Source organism: Artemia franciscana, chromosome 19 (assembly GCF_032884065.1).
Source record: "Artemia franciscana chromosome 19, ASM3288406v1, whole genome shotgun sequence".
Lineage (NCBI taxonomy): Eukaryota > Metazoa > Arthropoda > Branchiopoda > Anostraca > Artemiidae > Artemia > Artemia franciscana.
In genome coordinates, this window is record NC_088881.1 from 10,113,251 (window position 1) to 10,133,356 (window position 20,106).

Consider the following 20,106-nt stretch of genomic DNA (forward strand, 5'->3'; position numbering starts at 1 on the left):
TTTCAACGTGTTTTTTTATTTCTGATCGTTTTTTCTTAATGCTTTGAAATCCGGCGCCACCTTCAATGAAAATTTTCTTCCCCCATGAATAATTCCTCCATGGAAAGATCCTTCCACGTAACCTACTCACACCGACTCCCACCCCCCTGGACCACCAGAAAAAATCCCCCCTGAAAATGTCTGCATACTTCCCAAAAGCCATTACGTAAACAATGGGCAGAGTTCATAGCCTACAGCCCTTCCCCCAGGGACTGTAGGGGATTAAATCATCCTCAAAAGTATAGTTATCAAATTTTCTTACTATGATGAACATAATAGCTATCTTAAAATTTTGATCCGGTGACTTTGGGAAAAAATGAGCGTGGGAGGGGGCCTAGTTTCCCTCGAATTTTTCGGTAACTTAGAAATGGCACTAGAACTGTCAGTTTCTGTTAAAATGAGTTCTCTTGCGATATTCCAGGACAACTGGATCGATAAGATCACCCCTGGAAAAAACATGCGTCCGTGATCTTTCTTCTGGAAAAAAAAAAGAAAATATCATATTTTTGCAGATAGGAGCTTGAAATATTTACAGTAGGGTTCTTTGATACACTGAATCTGATGGTGCGATTTCCATTAAGATTCTATGATTTTTTAAGACGTTTTTCTCTCTTTTTTCAAAAATAAGGCACATTTTGTCAGGCTCTGAACTTTTGATGAGTAAGACTAAACTTGGTGAACTTTATATATTTTTAAATCAGCATAAAAATCCAATTCTTTTGAAGTATCTTTTGTTTATGAAAACTCCTTACTGTAAATTTTCGGTTAGTATTGAGCCGGGTGGCTCCTTAGTTTCAGTTCGTTAACAAGAACTGTTTGTAAGTAGTGTATGACCTAAATGGTTAATTTTATAACATCCTATGCGAGGCAGTTTTGAATCATCCGATGGAAGGCTCTGCTTGAACAACCTGCCTTCATTTTGTAAGGTAAGTTTCTTTAAAAGTTAATAGGCTTGGTTCATACATCTTGAAGCGGTTTAGTCCTCTTGTACAAAAAAAAAATATTGATGAGATTGACCATTTGAAGACCTAAGAGCAGTCTAGTTAAGTGTCGTCCAGTCAAGTCTTGCAATGGTCTAGCAAATATGGATGCCCCGTTTCTGTTTTGACCTTCAACACCCAATGACGTCTCTCTCAACGATTTGGAAATGGTCCTTTAGATTGAGTGGAAGCCCCAATCAGACTCTATAATAGCCTAGGAATAAACAGTTCATGTATGCCAATGGGTAGTTTCTAACCAATGCTACTACACTCTCTCAAACGAGCTGAAACGCGCAAAAGTACAGTTGGGCTATCGACAAAATGAGGTAATATAAACATGTCAAAGATACATCAAAAGAATCGAATTTTTATGCTGATTCTAAATATATAAGTTTCATCAAATTTAGTCATTGTCATCAAAAGTTACGAGCCTGAGAAAATTTGCCTTGTGAGAAAAATCACACCATCGCATTCGGCGTATCGGAGAACCCTATAGCGAAAATTTCAAGCTCCTATCTACAAAAATGTGGAATGTCGTACTTTTTGCCAGAAGACAAATAACGGGGGCGTGTTTATTTATTATTTTTTTCTTTCTTTTCCCCAGGGGTCATCGTATCGACCAAGTAGTCCTAGAATGTCACAATAGGGCTCATTCTAACGGAAATGAAAAGTTCTAGTGCTACTTTTTAAGTGACCAAAAAAATTAGAGGGCACCTAGGCCCCTCCCATGCTCATTTTTCCCAAAGTCAACGGATCAAAATTTTGAGATAACCATTTTGTTCCGCATAGTCGAAAACCATAGTAACTATGTCTTTGGGAATGACTTACTCCCCCACAATCCCTGGGGGAGGGGCTGCAAGTTGCAAACTTTGACCCGTGTTTACATATAGTAATGGTTATTGGGAAGTGTACAAACGTTTTCAGGGGGATTTTTTTGGTTTGGGTGGGGTTGAGGGGAGGGGGCTATGTGGGAGGATCTTTCCTTGGAAGAATATGTCATGGGGGAAGAGAAATTTAATGAAAAGAGCGCGATATTTTCTAAAACTACTATAAAAAAAACAATGAAAAAATAAACATGAACAGGTTTTTTCAATTGAAAGTAAGGAGTAGCATTGAAACTTAAATCGAACAGAGATTATTACGCATATGAGGGGCTCTAAAAATATTTTAGTATAAAGAGCGAGGTATTTAGGAGGAGATAAATACCTCGCTCTTTATGGTAAAGTATTTTTAGTAATTTCAACTATTTATTCTACGGCTTTTCTGATTCAGGGGCCATTCTTAAAGAATTGGGACAAAACTTACAATTTAGTGTAAAGAGCAAGGTATTAACGAGGGTACAAACCCCCTCGCATACATAATGAAAATATAAGAATATAAAAGTTTGTCACGTAAGTTAATTCTTAAGTAGCGTATATTTTTCACTAATAAAAACGTTCGTTAAAAATTAAAAGTTCCAGTTGCCTTTTTAAAAATTAAAAAATTAGAGGGCAACTAGGCCTCCTTCCCCACCCCTTATTTCGTCTGATCAAAACTAAGAGAAAGCCATTTAGCCAAAAAACGAATTAATATACAAATTATATTAAATAATTATAATTAAATAATTATATTTATGTGTGGAGAACCAAAATCAAACATGTATTAATTCAAAAACGTTCAGAAATTAAATAAAAAAAAAAAACCAGTTTTTTTTAACTGATAGTAAGGAGCGACATTAAAACTTAAAATTAACAGAAATTACTCCGTATATGAACTTGGCTGTCCCCTCCGCAATCCCTCACTCTTTACGCTAAAGTTTGACTCTTTGCCACATTTCAACTTTTTAAAACAATTAAAAGCTTTAGCGTAAAGAGCGAGGGATTGCAGCGGGGACAACCCATTTCATATACGGAGTAATTTCTGTTCGTTTTAAGCTTTAATTTCGCTCCTTACTATCTGTTAAACAAACTAGTTTTTTTATTTAATTAAGAGAAAGAGTCAAACTTTAGCGTAAAGAGCGTAAGGATCTCATCTATTCAAAATACCGAGTAATTCCAATGATTTCAAACTACTCAAAGAATTATTGCGATGATAAGCCTAAAAGTGGTATTTTCCGATGAGTTTTATTTATGATACGAAATGTTAAAGTCACAGTCCTGTAACAGTCCAAGTTACAGTCCTGTTCTAAGCATCAGGAAGCTTAGCATATAAATGGATAATTCAAAAGATGAAAAGATTTTTCTTTTTAAAATTTCAAATTACCAATTCATTTATTTTTCCCTCCTTGAACTATGGTCATACTTGGTCATTGGCAAAATACTTTAAAACAGTAATGGACACTGAGTCTTTCTCTTTATCCCCTGGGCCAATTAAATCTAAAAATTTAATGAAGACTTCCTTTTAAAAATTATACTTACAAGAGGAACGAGTTTAATTTGTTCTCCTATAAAATGTGTCGCACTCCCCTTTCAATATCATTAAAAAGAAGTTATGACGCAACAATTTGTTTTTATTTTCCGCCTAAAGTTTGCTTAAAACCATTTGTTTAGACTCTTGTCTCTATCAATTTATGGCTCTTCCTTTTAAACAAATGTGTTTAGCAACAAATCTACATACTCCTTAAATCCATGGTGGCTGGAATTTTACACATTTATGGGACTATTTTTTTCGTTAAAAACTTATCTTTTATTAGTCCTAAATATAGGGTGACTAATGGACTATTTCAGCGCGATTATCAACAATGCTCTAGCTATATCCGGTAATCTGTTGTCAACAGTCTAACAAGACAATGCAGTCTATGTATTTTTTCGTTCAGTCAAGCGGTATAACAATTACTTCAGAACTATTTACTTATAATTACTTCTAATATTTACTAATATTTCTAATGTTAATTATAATATAACAATTACTTCAAAGGCATATTTTGAAAAATTTAGCATTCCCTAGAATTTCTAAAAGTGGTGTTGGAAATTATACCTCCTCTTTCCTTTCCAACCCTGTTGATAATTACATTGCTCTTATTTAATATTATTTGCTCATCATATTCAATAAAAAACCTTTGCTCCTTGGCACTTAGACCTCAAGGCGAGTAGCGGGGTAGATGCTGCAGCCCTTGAAAAAGTCTACAAGTAGTATTTTGAAAAATTCCAAGTGTTCTGTGATTAATTTCATCTGGAGATATAACTGTATAATATTATGCACGACAAAATCCTAGGATTGTAAATCTAGTGTTACCCTCTGCGATACCTTGGTGCTTCTTTTTGGCACTTTTTCGCAAAAAAAAATAATTAACATGAGAGATTATAAAATAACAGCAAGAATAAAGGTAATTGAATTTCGAGAGCCGAGTTATTTCAAATATCTTAACTTGGAAATTAAATATCCAAGCTTTTTTTCTTTTTAACCACTGTTATAGAAAAAAGAATATATAGGCCAGATTTTGAAATCATGATTGCATCTTCAAGAGTTTATCCTAATCCATACTCTGCTTTTTGTATTGTCTGGGAAAGAATTACAACAGTAACTTTGCTGTTATTTTGCTAAACTCTTGGAATTCCGACCACGATATATATATATATATATATATATATATATATATATATATATATATATATATATATATATATATATATATATATATATAGATCAAAATTTTGAGGTTGATATTTGAGATATTTGGTGGAAATTGATACAAAAGGCATTATTTGAAACGTTTTGTCAAACTGAAATGCATAACCCACTCGCTTATATATTATTTTGTCCCCAGGACACTTCAAATTTTCTGCTCTTCTCAAATTGTGTTTTATAATACTGTCGCACTTACAAAAAGATTTCGAGAAGGGGAATTTTAGTATTATGTTAAAAACAACTGCTTCTACACACCTTATGTAGAGGAAGGGATCATGTCAAGGGATTGTCAGTGGGTATGAAAGCACAGTTTCCACTGTCGTTAATTCAATTTTGGGGGAGATTATGTTGCTAATACGAATTAAATAAATATTTTAGTAAGTAAAATTTGAATGTTTAGACAAGCAGTTTTGCAAGTTTTTGATTTATCTCAGGTGTGATGGTTACAATAACATCCTGTGAACTTTTCTATTGCACTGAAATTTGTGGCCTACCTGCTTGAAATCAGCACCCTCATTTGATTTATTTATCAATATTACTGTGTCCTGTTTCTTTCCCAGGATACGTATAATGTTTCCCAGATGCACTTTATATTCTTGTCTGCGAAAATGTTTAAAAATTGTAGTTTTATGTAACATATATTTGTTAGGTATCCTGAGGTCGAACAAATAGCTTCCATGTAAAAAAATGACGATTTAAATTTCCCATATTTGCTACCCAGTAAGATTTATGCACTGCGACATAATACATTTTGAATTGGTGCAGGATATCAGAATAGCGATCACTTTCAAAATATGTCAATAGATTATATTACAGTTCAGCAGCCTAGTACAGAGTAACTTATGTAAGCCCTTCCTTGTTTTTCATAGATTTGGATTCTATTTGTTTTGACTGTTTTTAACAAAGGTAAAAAAGAAACAGCACAACATTGAGCAAATATAACTAAAATCGGGAGATTCTAATCCTCTGAATTAGCAACTCCCGCAACAACCATGATATACTAGGTTGCAGCTACCGCTGCAACAACGATTAAAATTGTTTCTAAAAATTGCTTTTGTTAATTACAAAAGGTGCTATATGTAGCAATTTCTTTTAAAATGAGCCATGAAACAGCCATCTATGATGTTTAAGAGCCTTGCTAGTAGGTTTGAAGAAGGCGAAACGGGAAAGAAGATTTTTTCAATGCAGAATATCATGGCTTTGGCCAGTCTCCTTGTTTTTCAAGGCCATGGATTTTCCTTGTTGTTCAAGCCAAAGGGCTGTGAGATTCCTTCGAAGGGTTTTTGGACGAGATGGTTCTAATGATGTGCTGTATGTTTCGATATGACACCCTTTTTAGGAGTTTTAGGAGTACATGTTTTTCCTTACCATCTCTCTCTCTCTCTCTCTCTCTCTCTCTCTCTCTCTCTCTCTCTCTCTCTCTCTCTCTCTCTCTCTCTCTCTCTCTCTCTCTCTCTCTTCTCTCTCTCTCTCTCTCTCTCTCTCTCTATCTCTCTCTCTCTCTCTCTCTCTCTCTCTCTCTCTCTCTCTCTCTCTCTCTCGAGATTTTATGGATTTCTATTCAGTATGTTGCTCTACCTACCTAGCAGCGGTGCCACCTTAAGGAAATTTAGGGGAGAGGTGTAATTTAAAATCGAATTGTTGGGTTAATTTTGTTTGACTCTTTCTTTCAACTCTACTTTTTAAAACAGTAAAAAACTTTAGCTTAAAGAGCGGGGCGCTGATGAGGGAACAGTCCCTTTCATATACGGAGTAATTTCTGTTCGTTTTAATGTCGCTCCTTACTTTCAGTTAAAAAAAACTTGTTTTTCTTGTTTAATTTCAAGATAAAAGATGAATTGATGAAATCGGCCTCTGCGCCTCTTTGAAACACCTATGAACTGCGCCTCTTTGAAACACCTATGGTAGATTCCATATCAAGCTCGATATCAAGCGCTGGCGACTCAGTGCATATGATGTTTTGAAAGCATTAAGTAACCCCCCGAAAAGCCGTAACGAAAATTTTACAGAGACTTTTTCAAGGTCTATGGTTGCATATCATCGATATATGTCTTGCTTAGAGTGAAATATCATCCTTTCTCGAATGTATTGAACGTGAAAAAAGAGGTCCAACAGACTTCTGTTTAATCTTACAAATAAGCACAAATATTACCGAAAAAGATGGAATTTCTGGTAAAACCAGAAATATCTTGGAAAAATGTAAGAACTTAAGCGGCAATCCTTAAACAATTTTTTACTTTTTACTGTTTTTCTAACCCAATATAATTTCCACTTTTTATGACACGGAAGTAATTTTGTTATTGACAAGTCAGGTCAGCACAATTCTACTCTTTGTAGCCTTAGAAACTTCATTGTCGAAGTGTTTTAATGGTTCTTTACTTCCTAAAATTCATAAAACTTTTCTAATAATGACAATCAGGAGCATTGCTTGTTAAAACCCATTTTCTAATGGTATTTAGTTAATTTTGTTATGTTTTCACTTTGATTTTCTAGAATTTGTAAAAATGAGAACATCATAAAGTCAAAAAAGTTATTTAAATAGACGTTTTAAGATACTGAATTTTAGTTTTTGTGTTGTTTTTTTTTCTTTGCAAAAAGCTAAAAGACTAATTAAGTTACTAAGATACAAGGTCCGTCTGCAGTATCTAGAAAAAGTTTTGACAACATATTTTTCAGTGAGATTCGTCAATGTCTTGTAGATTTCAAATAATAAATTTGTAAATTAAACTAAATTATAAATTTAGACTAATATACTGACGATTACTTCTTGACATCCTTGTTTTTTTTTTATAATTGATTAATAACTTTACTATTTAATAGCTACTTAATGACTGAAAACTACTTTCATACCACTCTTGACATCGGAGCAAGGGAGGCCGATTCGTTTAGCTATGCCGTTACCTATTTACGTTTGTTTTACCACATTTCATCCACGTGCTCTTTCATTCTTTAAAAGGGGCAAATTTCAAATCCGTGTCTCTTTTTTTCAAATTCTGGTTCCTTTCTCTTTCCTTTGATTGCCAAATTTTCTCACACAGAAAATATAAATCTTTTCCATGAGGAAAAGATAAAGGATACCAAAGGTAGTTATATATGTGTAAAAGCATTTATCGAATTTTGACAGAAACGAAGAATGTTTGATGAGCCGTGTTAACACCCTTCTTTCATTAGGTTTATCGGAGTGTCAGCCGCTGGAAATAAGGTTCATTCCAGCAATGTTTATCTCATAACTTCCTGTTTCCTCATGAGCTGGATTAGTCTTAGAATTGACAAATTAGAGGTTGCACGAAAGCAAATATTTGAATTTGGAGTAATTTCATGTTTACCTGAACCAGTTAGAAATTAAGCAGCTAAGTAATGGGTGAGTTTACTTTTTTTATTCTGAGTAAATGATATGCTAAGCCAAAAGAGGTGAGTTCATAAGAACCTATAACTAAAACATTTATTTTAGAATATTAAAAATAAAATCGTCACATAATTGTCAAATAATTCATTGTCACCAAGTTTTACATTGCTGTCATCATATGCTTTTCATTATCATCGTCAATAGTCTTTTTGTCATGGTTGCAGCAATACCTGCAGCCTCAAAGAACAAACCACGGTCCATAGTAGCAAAAATTAAAAGTAAAACGCTTTAAAATATAAAGACTAGGTAGGGATAAAAATATAGCAATTTGTAGCTGATTCGAGAAAACTAAATACCATTTTCGATCAGCTGTAATAGTAAAATGCCATTTCGAAAAACAATTTATAGAAATTTAGAATGATAGCAGGAAACCCCTGAAAAATGGCGTCTGGTCGAAACAATCGTCGTTTCCGAAAACCTCATGCTGGTAACTTGCAGCAGTTACAGTCCCCTGGCTTGAACAACAAGGAAAATGATTTTTCTTTTGCTTGGGTAGCACTGATATAACCTACTTTGTTTTCTTCCATGTCTGTGGGGCAATGGGATACCATCGGGAGTTGTTTAAAGGCTCATTTGATAGGAAATCGATATGTGCTTTTTTTACTTTTAAGTTTTAACTTTTAAGTTTTTAAGTAGCTATAAAATAAGCGTCTATAATCTCTGTTTATTAAATATAAACTGTTTAGGAGCTTCTTGACGGCTTAGGAACGCATCACTCAAGCTAAATATATAATTTTTCAATAATTTTACATAGATTGCCTATCTCTAGGATTTTCAATCAAATTCAATCCTTTCGGTACCATCAAATGAGAGAACGCCACTATTCTGTGGAACAACCTTTTCGAATCCTTGAAAATGACACTAGAGCTTTTAATTTCCACTTGAATGAGCTGTCTTCTGATTTTTTAAAACTATTTGTTAGAAAAGACAACATATAAAAATAAAAAAAAAACAAATAAACACGTTTCCATGATATTCATTGTAAAAAAAAAAGCAAGAATGTAAAACTTTTGTAGATGTAATCCTGGAATCTGTATAAAAGGGTGGAAACCTTGTGACTTGTTTAGACAGAGTTGTAAAAAAATATGGCATAAAAAGGTGCAAATTTAATTAAAATGGATCATAAGATAGCATTAGAAAACATTCAATAGTCAATTAGAAATATCACGAAAATGGTACACCAGCATTACGGGTGACAACACTGATCGTTATCCCCATTTTTAAGGTATTTCTATTTATTTGTGGTCCTTATCATGGCCACCATCCCTCTTTCATTAGTAGATTTATTGCAGACTCACTTGCTGGAAATATCTCATTACTTCCTGTTTCCACCTTTGTTATCATATGTATGCTCGATTAGTCTTAATTATTGACAAATACCTGATTCTATGAATGGATATTTTAATGGAAGACAAATTATTTGTGCTAAGGAATTTGTGAAAATGAAAAAAAAAATTGATAAAGATAATTAATTGGTAACACAGTTTTCTTCAATGTTAAACAAATGTAAGGTTGCCACCCCCTGTCGATGTGTCATTATTTCTAGTCATTTTTTATATTGCCTAAACAAATAAAATCGCTAAATAAGAACATAAATCACTATATCATTGAATAAAACCACTAAATCAACCAAATAACCACCAAAATCTAGTGATTTTTTCTCACCTGGTGGTAACCCTGAACAGATGGTTAGTGTTTGCCTTACATGAACAACGTTCTAAGCCTTCAAATAAGAAAGTTAGGTTTGACCAGCAAAAATAGAAAATATAATAATAAATGTAATAATATAATAAAATAATGTATAATTGCAGTATTGGGAAATAATATATAAAGTGTAACCAGAGTTTAATCAACAAGTTGAATTCATTGATTATTTGCTAGGTTCAAGGTCTTCTAGGAACTGTTAAGGGTGTTTTAACCTTTCGCTTTTCCGATTTTATCGTTGTCGTATTTTCTAATTATTTGGAAAGGTTCTTTTAATGTGACAAGATAAATTGTAGTATATCTAGTATAGCGTAATTGTAATTTATTTAAAGTAATTTATTGGTATAGTTTGTTCTTCAATGGCTCACACGTTGCACAACATACAATTTAAAAGAGATTGGAAGAACTGAAAAACATGCTTCTGCTTTTTTGTCTATTATTAAAAGATCACTAAATTGATCAGAAAATATAATTAAAAAATACCCAAGAAAGCAAGGTTAATTTTCAGCCAGTGGTCAAAAGTGAAAAGACAAAAGGAGATATTTCGGCAAGGACCTCCACCTTGCTATCCTCAGTGGATAAAATACTAACCTTTTGGAGGTAAGTGTAACAAAGCTGATAGACCTTTTTTTAACAGTAATAAATTTTTTTGATAAAATGATAAACACTTTTTTTAGTACTAAGAACGGCTCAGCTAAGACTAAGCCAGGGTCATTTACTAAGCCAATAGTCACGAGTCCGTGAGGACGGTAAGGACTTTTAAGCAAATAGTAAGGACTAAGTCCTTGCTGAAATACCTGCTTATGTCTTTCCAGATATTGTTGTCTACTCTCTTTTGTTCTGTTTTCTTGGTTATCGTTTAATTATGTTTTATCGTTAACGTCATACATAGCGAATGTGGTCCTAAAACGTACTTATTAAAACTAATTTTTTGTAACAGGTAGGTTTTCTTTGGCTGCCATGTTGCAAAAAAATAACTTTTAAATAAAAATCTCCGTTTGAAACTGTTTATCAGAGCTAGTAAAGAGGACAAGGTGCATTTGGGAAAAAAAAAATTAACTTCTAAACATTTTGAAACGAAAAAATAGGAAGAACAGAACGAATCAATTGATGTAGCTACGTTTTTCCCAATTCTAACTTTTTTAAAAATCATATAATGCCTTTTGAAGAAGACATATCTATATTTGATTAGCGCGTTTTGGTCATATCTGTAAATCGTATTTTTTGTACTAATGGTAAGTCTCTAGTTCGTATCTTAAACTGCAAAAATAATCCATTTTAAATCTTGCAGGGCAGCCAAGTTGACCACACGCTTTTACTTGAGGGGGGAGACGGTGGGCTAAGAGAGTTTCTCTAGGAAAGGCTAGGATATGGAAAGTTTTTTTTTTTGAGATGTGAGATGCAAAATCGCTAAGGTCCAAAAAAGATACAAAAACACTTCCAAACGTCACGAAATTTCATTTTTTTTTATGTTTTCAGTCTTCAAGATAGAACCCAAATCTTTCCTCCCTTTAGAGTAACTGGACGGTAGGGCATTAATACCATTTCTGATATTTGATGAGCTGTTTGAGAGTGTCCACCAGGTGAAAGTTCAACAGGCTACTTAAAACACTTTTACAAACTATCTAAGCTTGAAACTCGATGTCCCAGGAGGGAATATTTAACTAAGAAAATCTACTAATTTGCGGGTTTGCATTCTTTTGTCTACTTTATTCCTATTAACAGAGTAGGTCTATAGTAACTGATAAAAAACCAAAGTGAGCTTAGTATTTAGCATAGAGCTAAAACTAAAGAACAGAGATGAAGGGATAGGTTATAAAACTAAAAATGAATATAAAATAAATTAAATAGGGTTTCTTTGATAAAAATAAAGTAAGAATTTTGCTGGTGCTCTAACTAGTTTAGAAGGAGTATACTCCACAACAATTAACATTCTTTCTACTTAGGTCTTATTTGTTATTTATTCTTTTGTCTGTGTTGCGTAGACTTAAATTTGTTATTCAGAGTTTTTTTTATCTAGTAAGTTTGTGAGTATATCTCTAATAAATATATACTTTATAGCTTTCTACTGTAACCGAGTTAAAGTTTTAAGTTGAGAAATAAGGTTAGCAGCTGGTTCAGTTTTAAATCAGGAGTTAAGTAAGGTTGTGTTATATCTCCCTTCATATTCATCATTTTGATGGACATTGTCTTAACGAGCACAGGAAAAGCAATGGGAGAACATGGAATCAAATGAGTAGGAAAACTTTAGTGGACTTAATTATACTGATGATTTAAGCGTCCTAGATGAAAGTGTGAGCAAAATAAATCAACTTTCAAAGTTTTTGCCAGTTCAGGGTACTAGAATAGGCTTGAAAATTGATGTTAAGAAGACTAGGTTGCTTTGACTAAGAATAAGTGAAGATGAAAAGGTGGTGTTGGGTAACAAAAATATTGTTCTGGTGGACAGCTTTACTTACCTTGGTAGTATTATTAGTAAGACGATGGGAGCAGTGAACATGGTAGAAGTAGAATAGCCAGATTGAGGGTGTATTTTGATAGTTGAAAAAAGTTTGGAAGAATAGGAAAATAAGTCCCAGACCAAAATTATCAAACAGTTCGTGGTAACGAGCAGTAGTAAGGAGCGACCCGGCTCAATAATAAACGAAACTCTAAAAAATAGAATTTTGATACCAGTAGTTACATTAAAAGAATTACATTTTAATGCTGATTTTAAATATATAAGTTTCATCAAGATTAGAATTATCCATCAAAAGTTACGAGCCTGAGAAAATTTGCCTCATTTTAGAAAATAGGTAAAAACACCCCCTAAAATTCACATGATCTTAACGAAAATCACACCATCAGATTCAGCGTATCAGAGAACCCTATTGTAGAAGTTTCAAGCCCCTATCTACAAAAATGTGGAATTTCGCATTTTTTGCCAGAAGACAATTTCCAGAATGTCGCAAAAGGGCTCATTCTAACGGAAATTAAAAGTTCTAGTGCCCTAATTAAAAAACTGGAGGGCACCTAGTCCCCCTCCCACGCTCATTTTTCCCCAAAGTCACCGGATCAAAATTCTGAGATAACCATTTTGTTCACCATAGTCGAAAAACCCAATAACTATGTCTTTGGGGACGACTTACTCCCCCGCAGTCCCCGTGGGAGGGGCTGCAAGTTATAAACTTTGACCTGTGTTTACATATAGTAATGGTTACCGGGAAGTGTACAGACGTTTTCAGGGGTATTTTTTTTTGTTTGGGGGGAGAGAGTTGAGGGGAGGGGTTACGTGGGAGAATCTTTCCGTGGAGGAACTTCTCATGGGGGAAGAGACTTTCAATGGAGGGGGCGCAGGATTTTCTAGCATTATTTAAAAAAACAATGAAAAAATAAATATGAAAAGTTTTTTTTTCTACTGAAAGTGAGGAGCAGCATTAAAACTGAAAACGAACAGACATTATAACGCATATGAAGGGTTTACCTCCTCGTAGTACCTCACTCTTTACGCTAAAGTATTTTTAGTAATTACAACCTATTCTACGGCCTTTGAGATTCAGGGGTCATTCTTAAGGAATTGGGACAAAATTTAAGCTTTAGTGTAATGAGCAGGGTATCGACGTGGGGTGAGCCCTCATATACGCAATAAAAACATACGAGTACAGAAGTTCGCTAAGTAAGTTAATTTGTAAGTTACGTATATTTTTTACTTATGAAAACGTTCGTGAAAAATTAAAAGTTATAGTTGCCTTTTTAAATAATCAAAAAATTGGAGGGCAACTAGGCCTCCTCCCTCACTCCTTTTTTCTAAAAATCTTCCGATTAAAACTATGAAAAAGCCGTTTAAATGAAAGTTTTTGAAATGAAAGTAAGGAGCGATATTAAAACTTAAAACGAACAGAAATTACTCCGTATATGAAAGGGGCTTTTCCTCTTCAACGCCCCGCTCTTTACGCTAAAGTTTTTACTGTTTTAAAAAGTAGAGTTAAGAGAAAGAGTCAAACTTTAGCGTAAAGAGTGGGGCGTTTAAGAGGAAAAGCCCCTTTCATATACGGAGTAATTTCTGTTCGTTTTCAGTTTTAATGTCGCTCCTTACATTCATTTAAAAAAACTTGTTTTTTATTTTGTTTAATAATATACAAAGCTATAGTGATGACAGTGTTCGAATATGGTGTTGAAACATGAATGCTCCCAAAACCGGATGAAGATTTACTAGATTTTTTTTTTTTTTTTTGTTCCATGGAAATTGCCTAAATTCTGGGTACTCGGCTGACTGGCCATATTTCAAACAGTAGACTGTAGAAAAAGTTCAGTTCAATACCGTTTTCTAGGGTTATAATGAAAGAAAGGTTGAGAGCTAGAGCACGTTTTGTAGATGAAAAATGACCGATTGTCAAAGGTTGTCCTTTTCCGATAGCCATTTAGGACTAAACAAAAATGAGGTCGTCCGCGGTTGGGATGGATAGATATCATAAAGAAGTATGTGAAAAAAGGGAACTTCCTGGGAGGTGTGCAGAGTGAGGCCTTGAATAGATTGCGATGGAGGAGAAGCGTGCGCATTGGGTGCGCTTGGGTGGATTGGTGCTGAGATGAGTTGTTAGTAGTAGGGGTAGTATTATAACCGACAAAGGATCCCATGAGCACCATTCGTATTAAGAAAGGAAGGTTATAGGTTACAAGCTTGAAAATTTTGCCTTTGGGTTTTATGTCAAAATTGTGTTCTAAGTTAACAGTTTTCCAAACGATAATGTTTTTTTTGTAAATTGTTTTTTCACACAAGCTACTTCGCATTCATTGAGGGGTGTTTTCTGGTGCTTTGGACCTTATGGTTTTGTCTTGCAAACTGGAATTTAAGCTTGTAAAGTAAAGAGTTGGATCTATTGACAAAGCTCTAACAGACTTAAAGATTAAAAATTCAAATGCTAATTGTATGTTAATCTAAAATATTTAATCTAAATCTAAGAGCCTTAACATAAATATTTGAAAAAAAGAGTTTCTTTTTTTTGTTAAATAGCCTTGCAAGCGCAAAAAGATCATAATTCACTATCAATAACTAAATTAAACCCAAAACGAAAAGATATTACCATAAATAACAGATTCAAACACAAAAACGAGCACAAATTAACCCGAGTATGGCTGACACAACCTCCATGCCATCTCAAGACCATTACATAATTTGTATTCTAATAATAATAAAAAATGATGGTAGATTGTCAGTTGAGTAAACATACACTGATATTTAATCCTTAAAATTGTGATTTTTTTTATTTATTAAGGTAAAAAGAGTTAAAACATTTAAAATGTAATTTGTTTTCAGCAAAGTACTAAATTATATTCTGGTCTTGAGAAGACATGGGGGTTGTCAGCCCTAATCATATTAATTTTTGCTTATTATGAGTTTGACTTGGTTATTTATCGTGATTTCCGTTTGTTTACGGCTTGATTTATTTATTGGTGGTGATTTGTGATAGTTTTTCAATTGGAAGATTATTTGAATAGATTTTTGTTTATTTTTGGCTCAAAAGAGCTCTTTACTTTTCTTTGAAAAACTCATTTGTGGAGAAATTTTTTTAATTAATTTCTGTTCATTTTTATTGTATTGTCTTTTTTATGGAAAAATAAATTATATGTGATATCCTTTTGATTTTATTCTATAAAAATCCTTTGTTTGACTTTCAATTTGTATGTTGGGGAAACTTTTCAACAATTTTGAATCTGGACACAAATAGTGAGCTAATGTTTAATGTAATTTTATTCTTCCTCAAGTTGATTTGAAAAAAAAACTTTGACTCTTTAACTTTAACTCTTTTCTTAAGAAATAAAACTCTTTTGACTTATTTAAATCGTAAGAGCAGAAGTAGTAATAGTAGTCTCCCCTAAAGTTCCAACTTAATACCCGAGTCATTCTAGAAATACTGCTAGCGGTGTCTTATTGGCAACCATACACATGATGCCTTTTGATATAGTTTTAAAGCAACATTTAGTTCTAAAGCATAATGGGTCAATTGTGTAATTGAGGGGATTGACATACCTAACATCCTGCTAGTCCTACTAGACTGTCCTACTAGACTGAACAATATAGTTGTCTCAAAACTTTTACGGGATGTATTTGGAAAATGACAGGACTTGGGACAAGGAATGCTTGGCCTCCAATCTCTTTTTACTCTTAAAAAGGGCACTAGAACTTTTAATTTTGAATCAAAATAACTTCTTTAAAAGTTTCAATAATATTTTTAGCTATTATGAAGCAGCGCTAGCATTAATATTGCTTATATACCCCTTTGAAAATCTGTAAGAATATATTTTTTTTTGTTTAATTGAAACTCCCCCTAATTTTTTCCTAAAAGTTTCACTTTAAGAACTTAGCTTCATGAACTGCATTAGTTGTAGTGGTAGTATTAATAGTATACATATAATGCCTTCTGGCTAGTCCATAATCCGTAACAACGCACCCTTAAAGCTCTAAGTTAATAATGCAAGCTGTTATAGCGATATTGCTTTGTCACCTTTTAGAATATCCACATGCTCATAGTTTATTTTGATTTAGTTCAACACCCGCTCAGATATTCCTTAAAAGATTCCCCTTATACTCCTAGCTTGCATAGTAGCAATACTTGTTGTAGCAGCATGCGCATAGCACCTTCAGTTTCTTCAACATCTGATTCAACATGCGCTGGAAGCTTCGACTTAAGACCATCAACCGCCCCTGAAACATTTCTGATATGTCCTATTGACAACCTGTGTAGACATGGAGTGTTTCGGTTTAATTCCATACTGTTTTAATACACTCCAAATTTTTACCATAATACCCTTAATTTTAATTGCAGCAATAATACCAGGAGCAGTAGAATTAACAGTAGTAGCCTTAGCTTTATGGGCAGTAGTAATAGTAGAAGTAGTAATAATGGTAGCAATAGTGTGAGCAAAAGCAGTAGGATTAGAATGTAGGTATTTCCTTTTGGTTAGTTCAACATCCCCCACAACAAGCCCTATTAGTTTCAACTTCACACACCAAACTTTTCCTAAGATATTGCTGTAGATAAACACGGATTGTGGCAGAGGAATGTGGAAATATATACAATTACTTTAGTTTTTCTAAAGTCACAGTCAGTGCAGGAGTGTTGGTTTTATAATGTGAGTTTGTTTCTTATTTATTTTATTGTTTATATTTTTTGTGGTGTTTTAGTTGTCGTGGCATTTTATTTATAATGTCTTTAAAAAAAGTCTTAGATTGTTGGTGTGTAATTTTCTTCTTCTTTTTTTCCGCTGAGAAAGGCTCCCGGACGTGGGGCCGAAATATTCGGAGTATTTTTATTTTTGTTAGCTAAAATGTAGTTTATTTATTTTATTTTGTTCACTGCTTTATAAAAATTAAACCCGTTTTTTCTTCAATTATTTTTTCGTAAGCTGTAGTTGAAGTATTAGTAGTAGTAAAAAATGTATTAGTTAAAATAATATTAGTAGTAACGAGCACATATTGCCTTTTGTTCAGACAATCACTCCCTTGATGTGTTCTTTGAGATTTCCAACTCAATACCCAAATCGATTCTCGAGAGATACTCTTTCGACACATAGTGTCTTTAGGTTTAGTTCAAGTTTCCTTTCAGTATTGCAAATGGAGTAGTGTGGTAGCAGTAGTAGTAGCAGCAGTGGTGATGGCAGCTGTAGTAGTAGTAGTATTACGTAAATATTTCCTTCTTGATCATCTCCCTTATCGTTTCCTGAATGCTCAAAATTAATATACTCAGTCATTCCTGAGCGACGCCCTTTTGACAATCCGCATACGAATAACATGCTTTGATTTAGTTCAGCACTCTACTCAACATTCTCTGAAAGGCTCACCTGAATGTCCCTCGTCTTTTTGGAAAGTAAAGTTCAAAATACAACCCTTTCTCAATAACCCTTACTGCATATAAACAATGAACGAATTGCCCCAAGGATTGTGGGAAGGTTGTCATCCCCAAAGACATAATTACCGGGTTTTTCAACAATTCTGAACAAAATAGCTCTCTTAAAATTTTGATCGGATGTGTTTGGAGAATGATTGGCTTGAGGGGAGAATGGATATCCTCCATTTACTTTTGACTCTTAAAACGTGTACTAGATATTCTGACTTCCAATTAAATAGGACCCGTGCCATCCGAAGTTTATACGACCAAGCGTTCCATAAAAACTTTATGTACCGTTCATTATGTATGGTACATATTACATGTACTTTATGGACATGTAAGTTTATGCACTTCACGTACTTTATGTATAGCTTACAAACCTTTCTCCTGGTCTCTTGGGGATTACGTCCACCCTGGAAACAATGTTCTATGCTCTTTGGACTATTGTGAAGAAACGACTATCTCACAATTTCCATTAGATGCGTTTTGGGAAAAGAGGATGTAAGGGAGGAGGAACTAGTGGCCTTCCATCACTTTTGACTTTTAAAAGGGAACTATATGTTTCAAATTCAGCTTACCCTTCTCCAAAGTTCATACGACCACTCTTTCCAAGAAACTTTATATGCTCTGGGGTAAAACTTAGAATCCTTGCCCCAAAACTCTGGGGGTTGTGTCAACAGAAAACAACCTTTTTGTGTGATCTTTGGACTATTTTTTTGAACCAATAGCTATTTCAAAATCTTTATCAGGTGTGTTTGGAAAAAATACGACGTGTGGGGGGCTGCTGCGTTCGGATCACTTTGACTCTTGGTAAAGGCAATAGAACTTCTGATTTACAGTCCAATGAATCCCTTCAGAGTTCATACAACCCCTGTTTTTATAAAAATCTGTTTGCCCCTAGGTCATAGCTTACATCTCTTGCCCTAAGAAGTGTGGGGGTGTTATCCCTAAAGACATAGCTTGAGGACCTTTCAACTACGCTGAACGAAATGGCTATCTCAAAACATGGAGGGAATTGGATGTGTTGGGAAATAATGGGCGTGGAGGGGGGCTGATTTCTCTCTGGTCACTTCCGACAATTCAAGGGCACTAGCCCTTTTCAATTTCCAATCGAATGAGTACATTTAAGAGTTTCTAAAACAACACCTTCAGTGTGAAGTTCGCTGGTATAAAAAATAAATCATTCAGTATTCATTCAGCTCTCGAGCAGTGAGCATTAATAGAGGATTACGTGTTGGATTATTTCACGACTGCATTGCGTGGATTTTGTATGAAATTATGGCTTCTGATCAATTTTTGCGTTGTCATATACTGAACTTTACTAGTCGATACATGTATGCTGGCGCGAAAACTGATAAATTTTTCAAGAGTAATGTAGAACTTTTTTCCTAAAGAAACTATTCTCAAGGAGAAAATGTTATCATATGAAGTAAGCGGCTGTAGTGATAGATGTGTAAAGTTCCCTTATGATGAGGATAACAGCATGGAAATTGTACAAACATTTTGTAAATTCTTATAAGAGAAAAAGGCACTTCCCAGTTTTTGATTTGGGACCCTTCAGAAGTCCCGGAGGGTACTGCACTAGTTTCGGCATGTATTACCTATACGGTGAATCAAGTATCTAGAAAGATTGAAAAAACCCTAACCGAGTTCAGACAAGGGTCATTATTTTAGGCTATCCTTGATTTGGGTAGAAATACTAATGTAACCCACCTACTATATTTTGTAGTGGTGAAAAATACCTCTATATCCTTGTTGCCTCCTGAAACTCGTAAATTAGCTACTGATTCAGTGTGTAATACGGATCCATCAAGAAATAAGATCGAAGCTCGTCGTCAAAAATCAGAGCTTAAACTTCTTGTAGACAATCTAGAGCGGCTGAGAGAATTGTAGGTCTCCTTAAAACTTCGAACGATATTGTAGCTGTAAAAATCAAAGCTAAACAGTTTTTGTGCATCTTAAAGCAGGGGGTTTCGGGTTTCATGACGGATTACAAACCTTGATTCATATCTGTTTTAAGGCCGAGCGTTGAGGGCTTTCATTACCTGTTAAATTATCCTTCGTTTCTGAGAATGATCTAGGGATTTTCTTTAAATAGCCCCCTAAACTTATATAAGTGATTCTCCACGTCAAAAAAATATCGGTATCTACCCTGCAGATGCTACAATTGCCACAAAGGATATGATCACATGGCAAAAGATTGCAAAGTTCCCCACATATGTGGGCACTGTGTGCAAACTGGACATGGACATTCCAAAGAATCCCCTTGCACTAATAGTCTATATTGTGTATCATGAAAATCTAGAAAACACAGTTCTCTCAGCTCTCCCGAAAACTGCAAGCTAATAGAATCCCAGCCATTTCATAGAAATGGCAACTAGCCACAGTTCTGCATCGGTGTTATTTTGGAACATGAATGGTGGTGTCCTGAATAAGCTTGCCTTGGTTGAAAAAGAAGAAAAATAGTTGAAAAATATGACATGGTTTGCATACAGGAAAACTT

At 34.2% G+C, this 20,106-nt stretch overlaps 1 protein-coding gene across 2 annotated transcripts in view; it reads left to right on the plus strand.

The window, feature by feature from the left end:
• The window catches only part of LOC136039275 (uncharacterized), a gene marked incomplete at its 3' end in the record, with an annotated part of 105,845 nt that overhangs the window by 9,516 nt on the left and 76,223 nt on the right, over positions 1 to 20,106 (plus strand). Inside the window, 1 exon segment of one of the 2 annotated variants that reach the window (XM_065722856.1) lies at positions 7,797 to 7,986. In XM_065722856.1, coding sequence (XP_065578928.1) covers positions 7,983 to 7,986 — 4 coding nt within the window. 2 annotated transcript variants of the gene reach the window in all.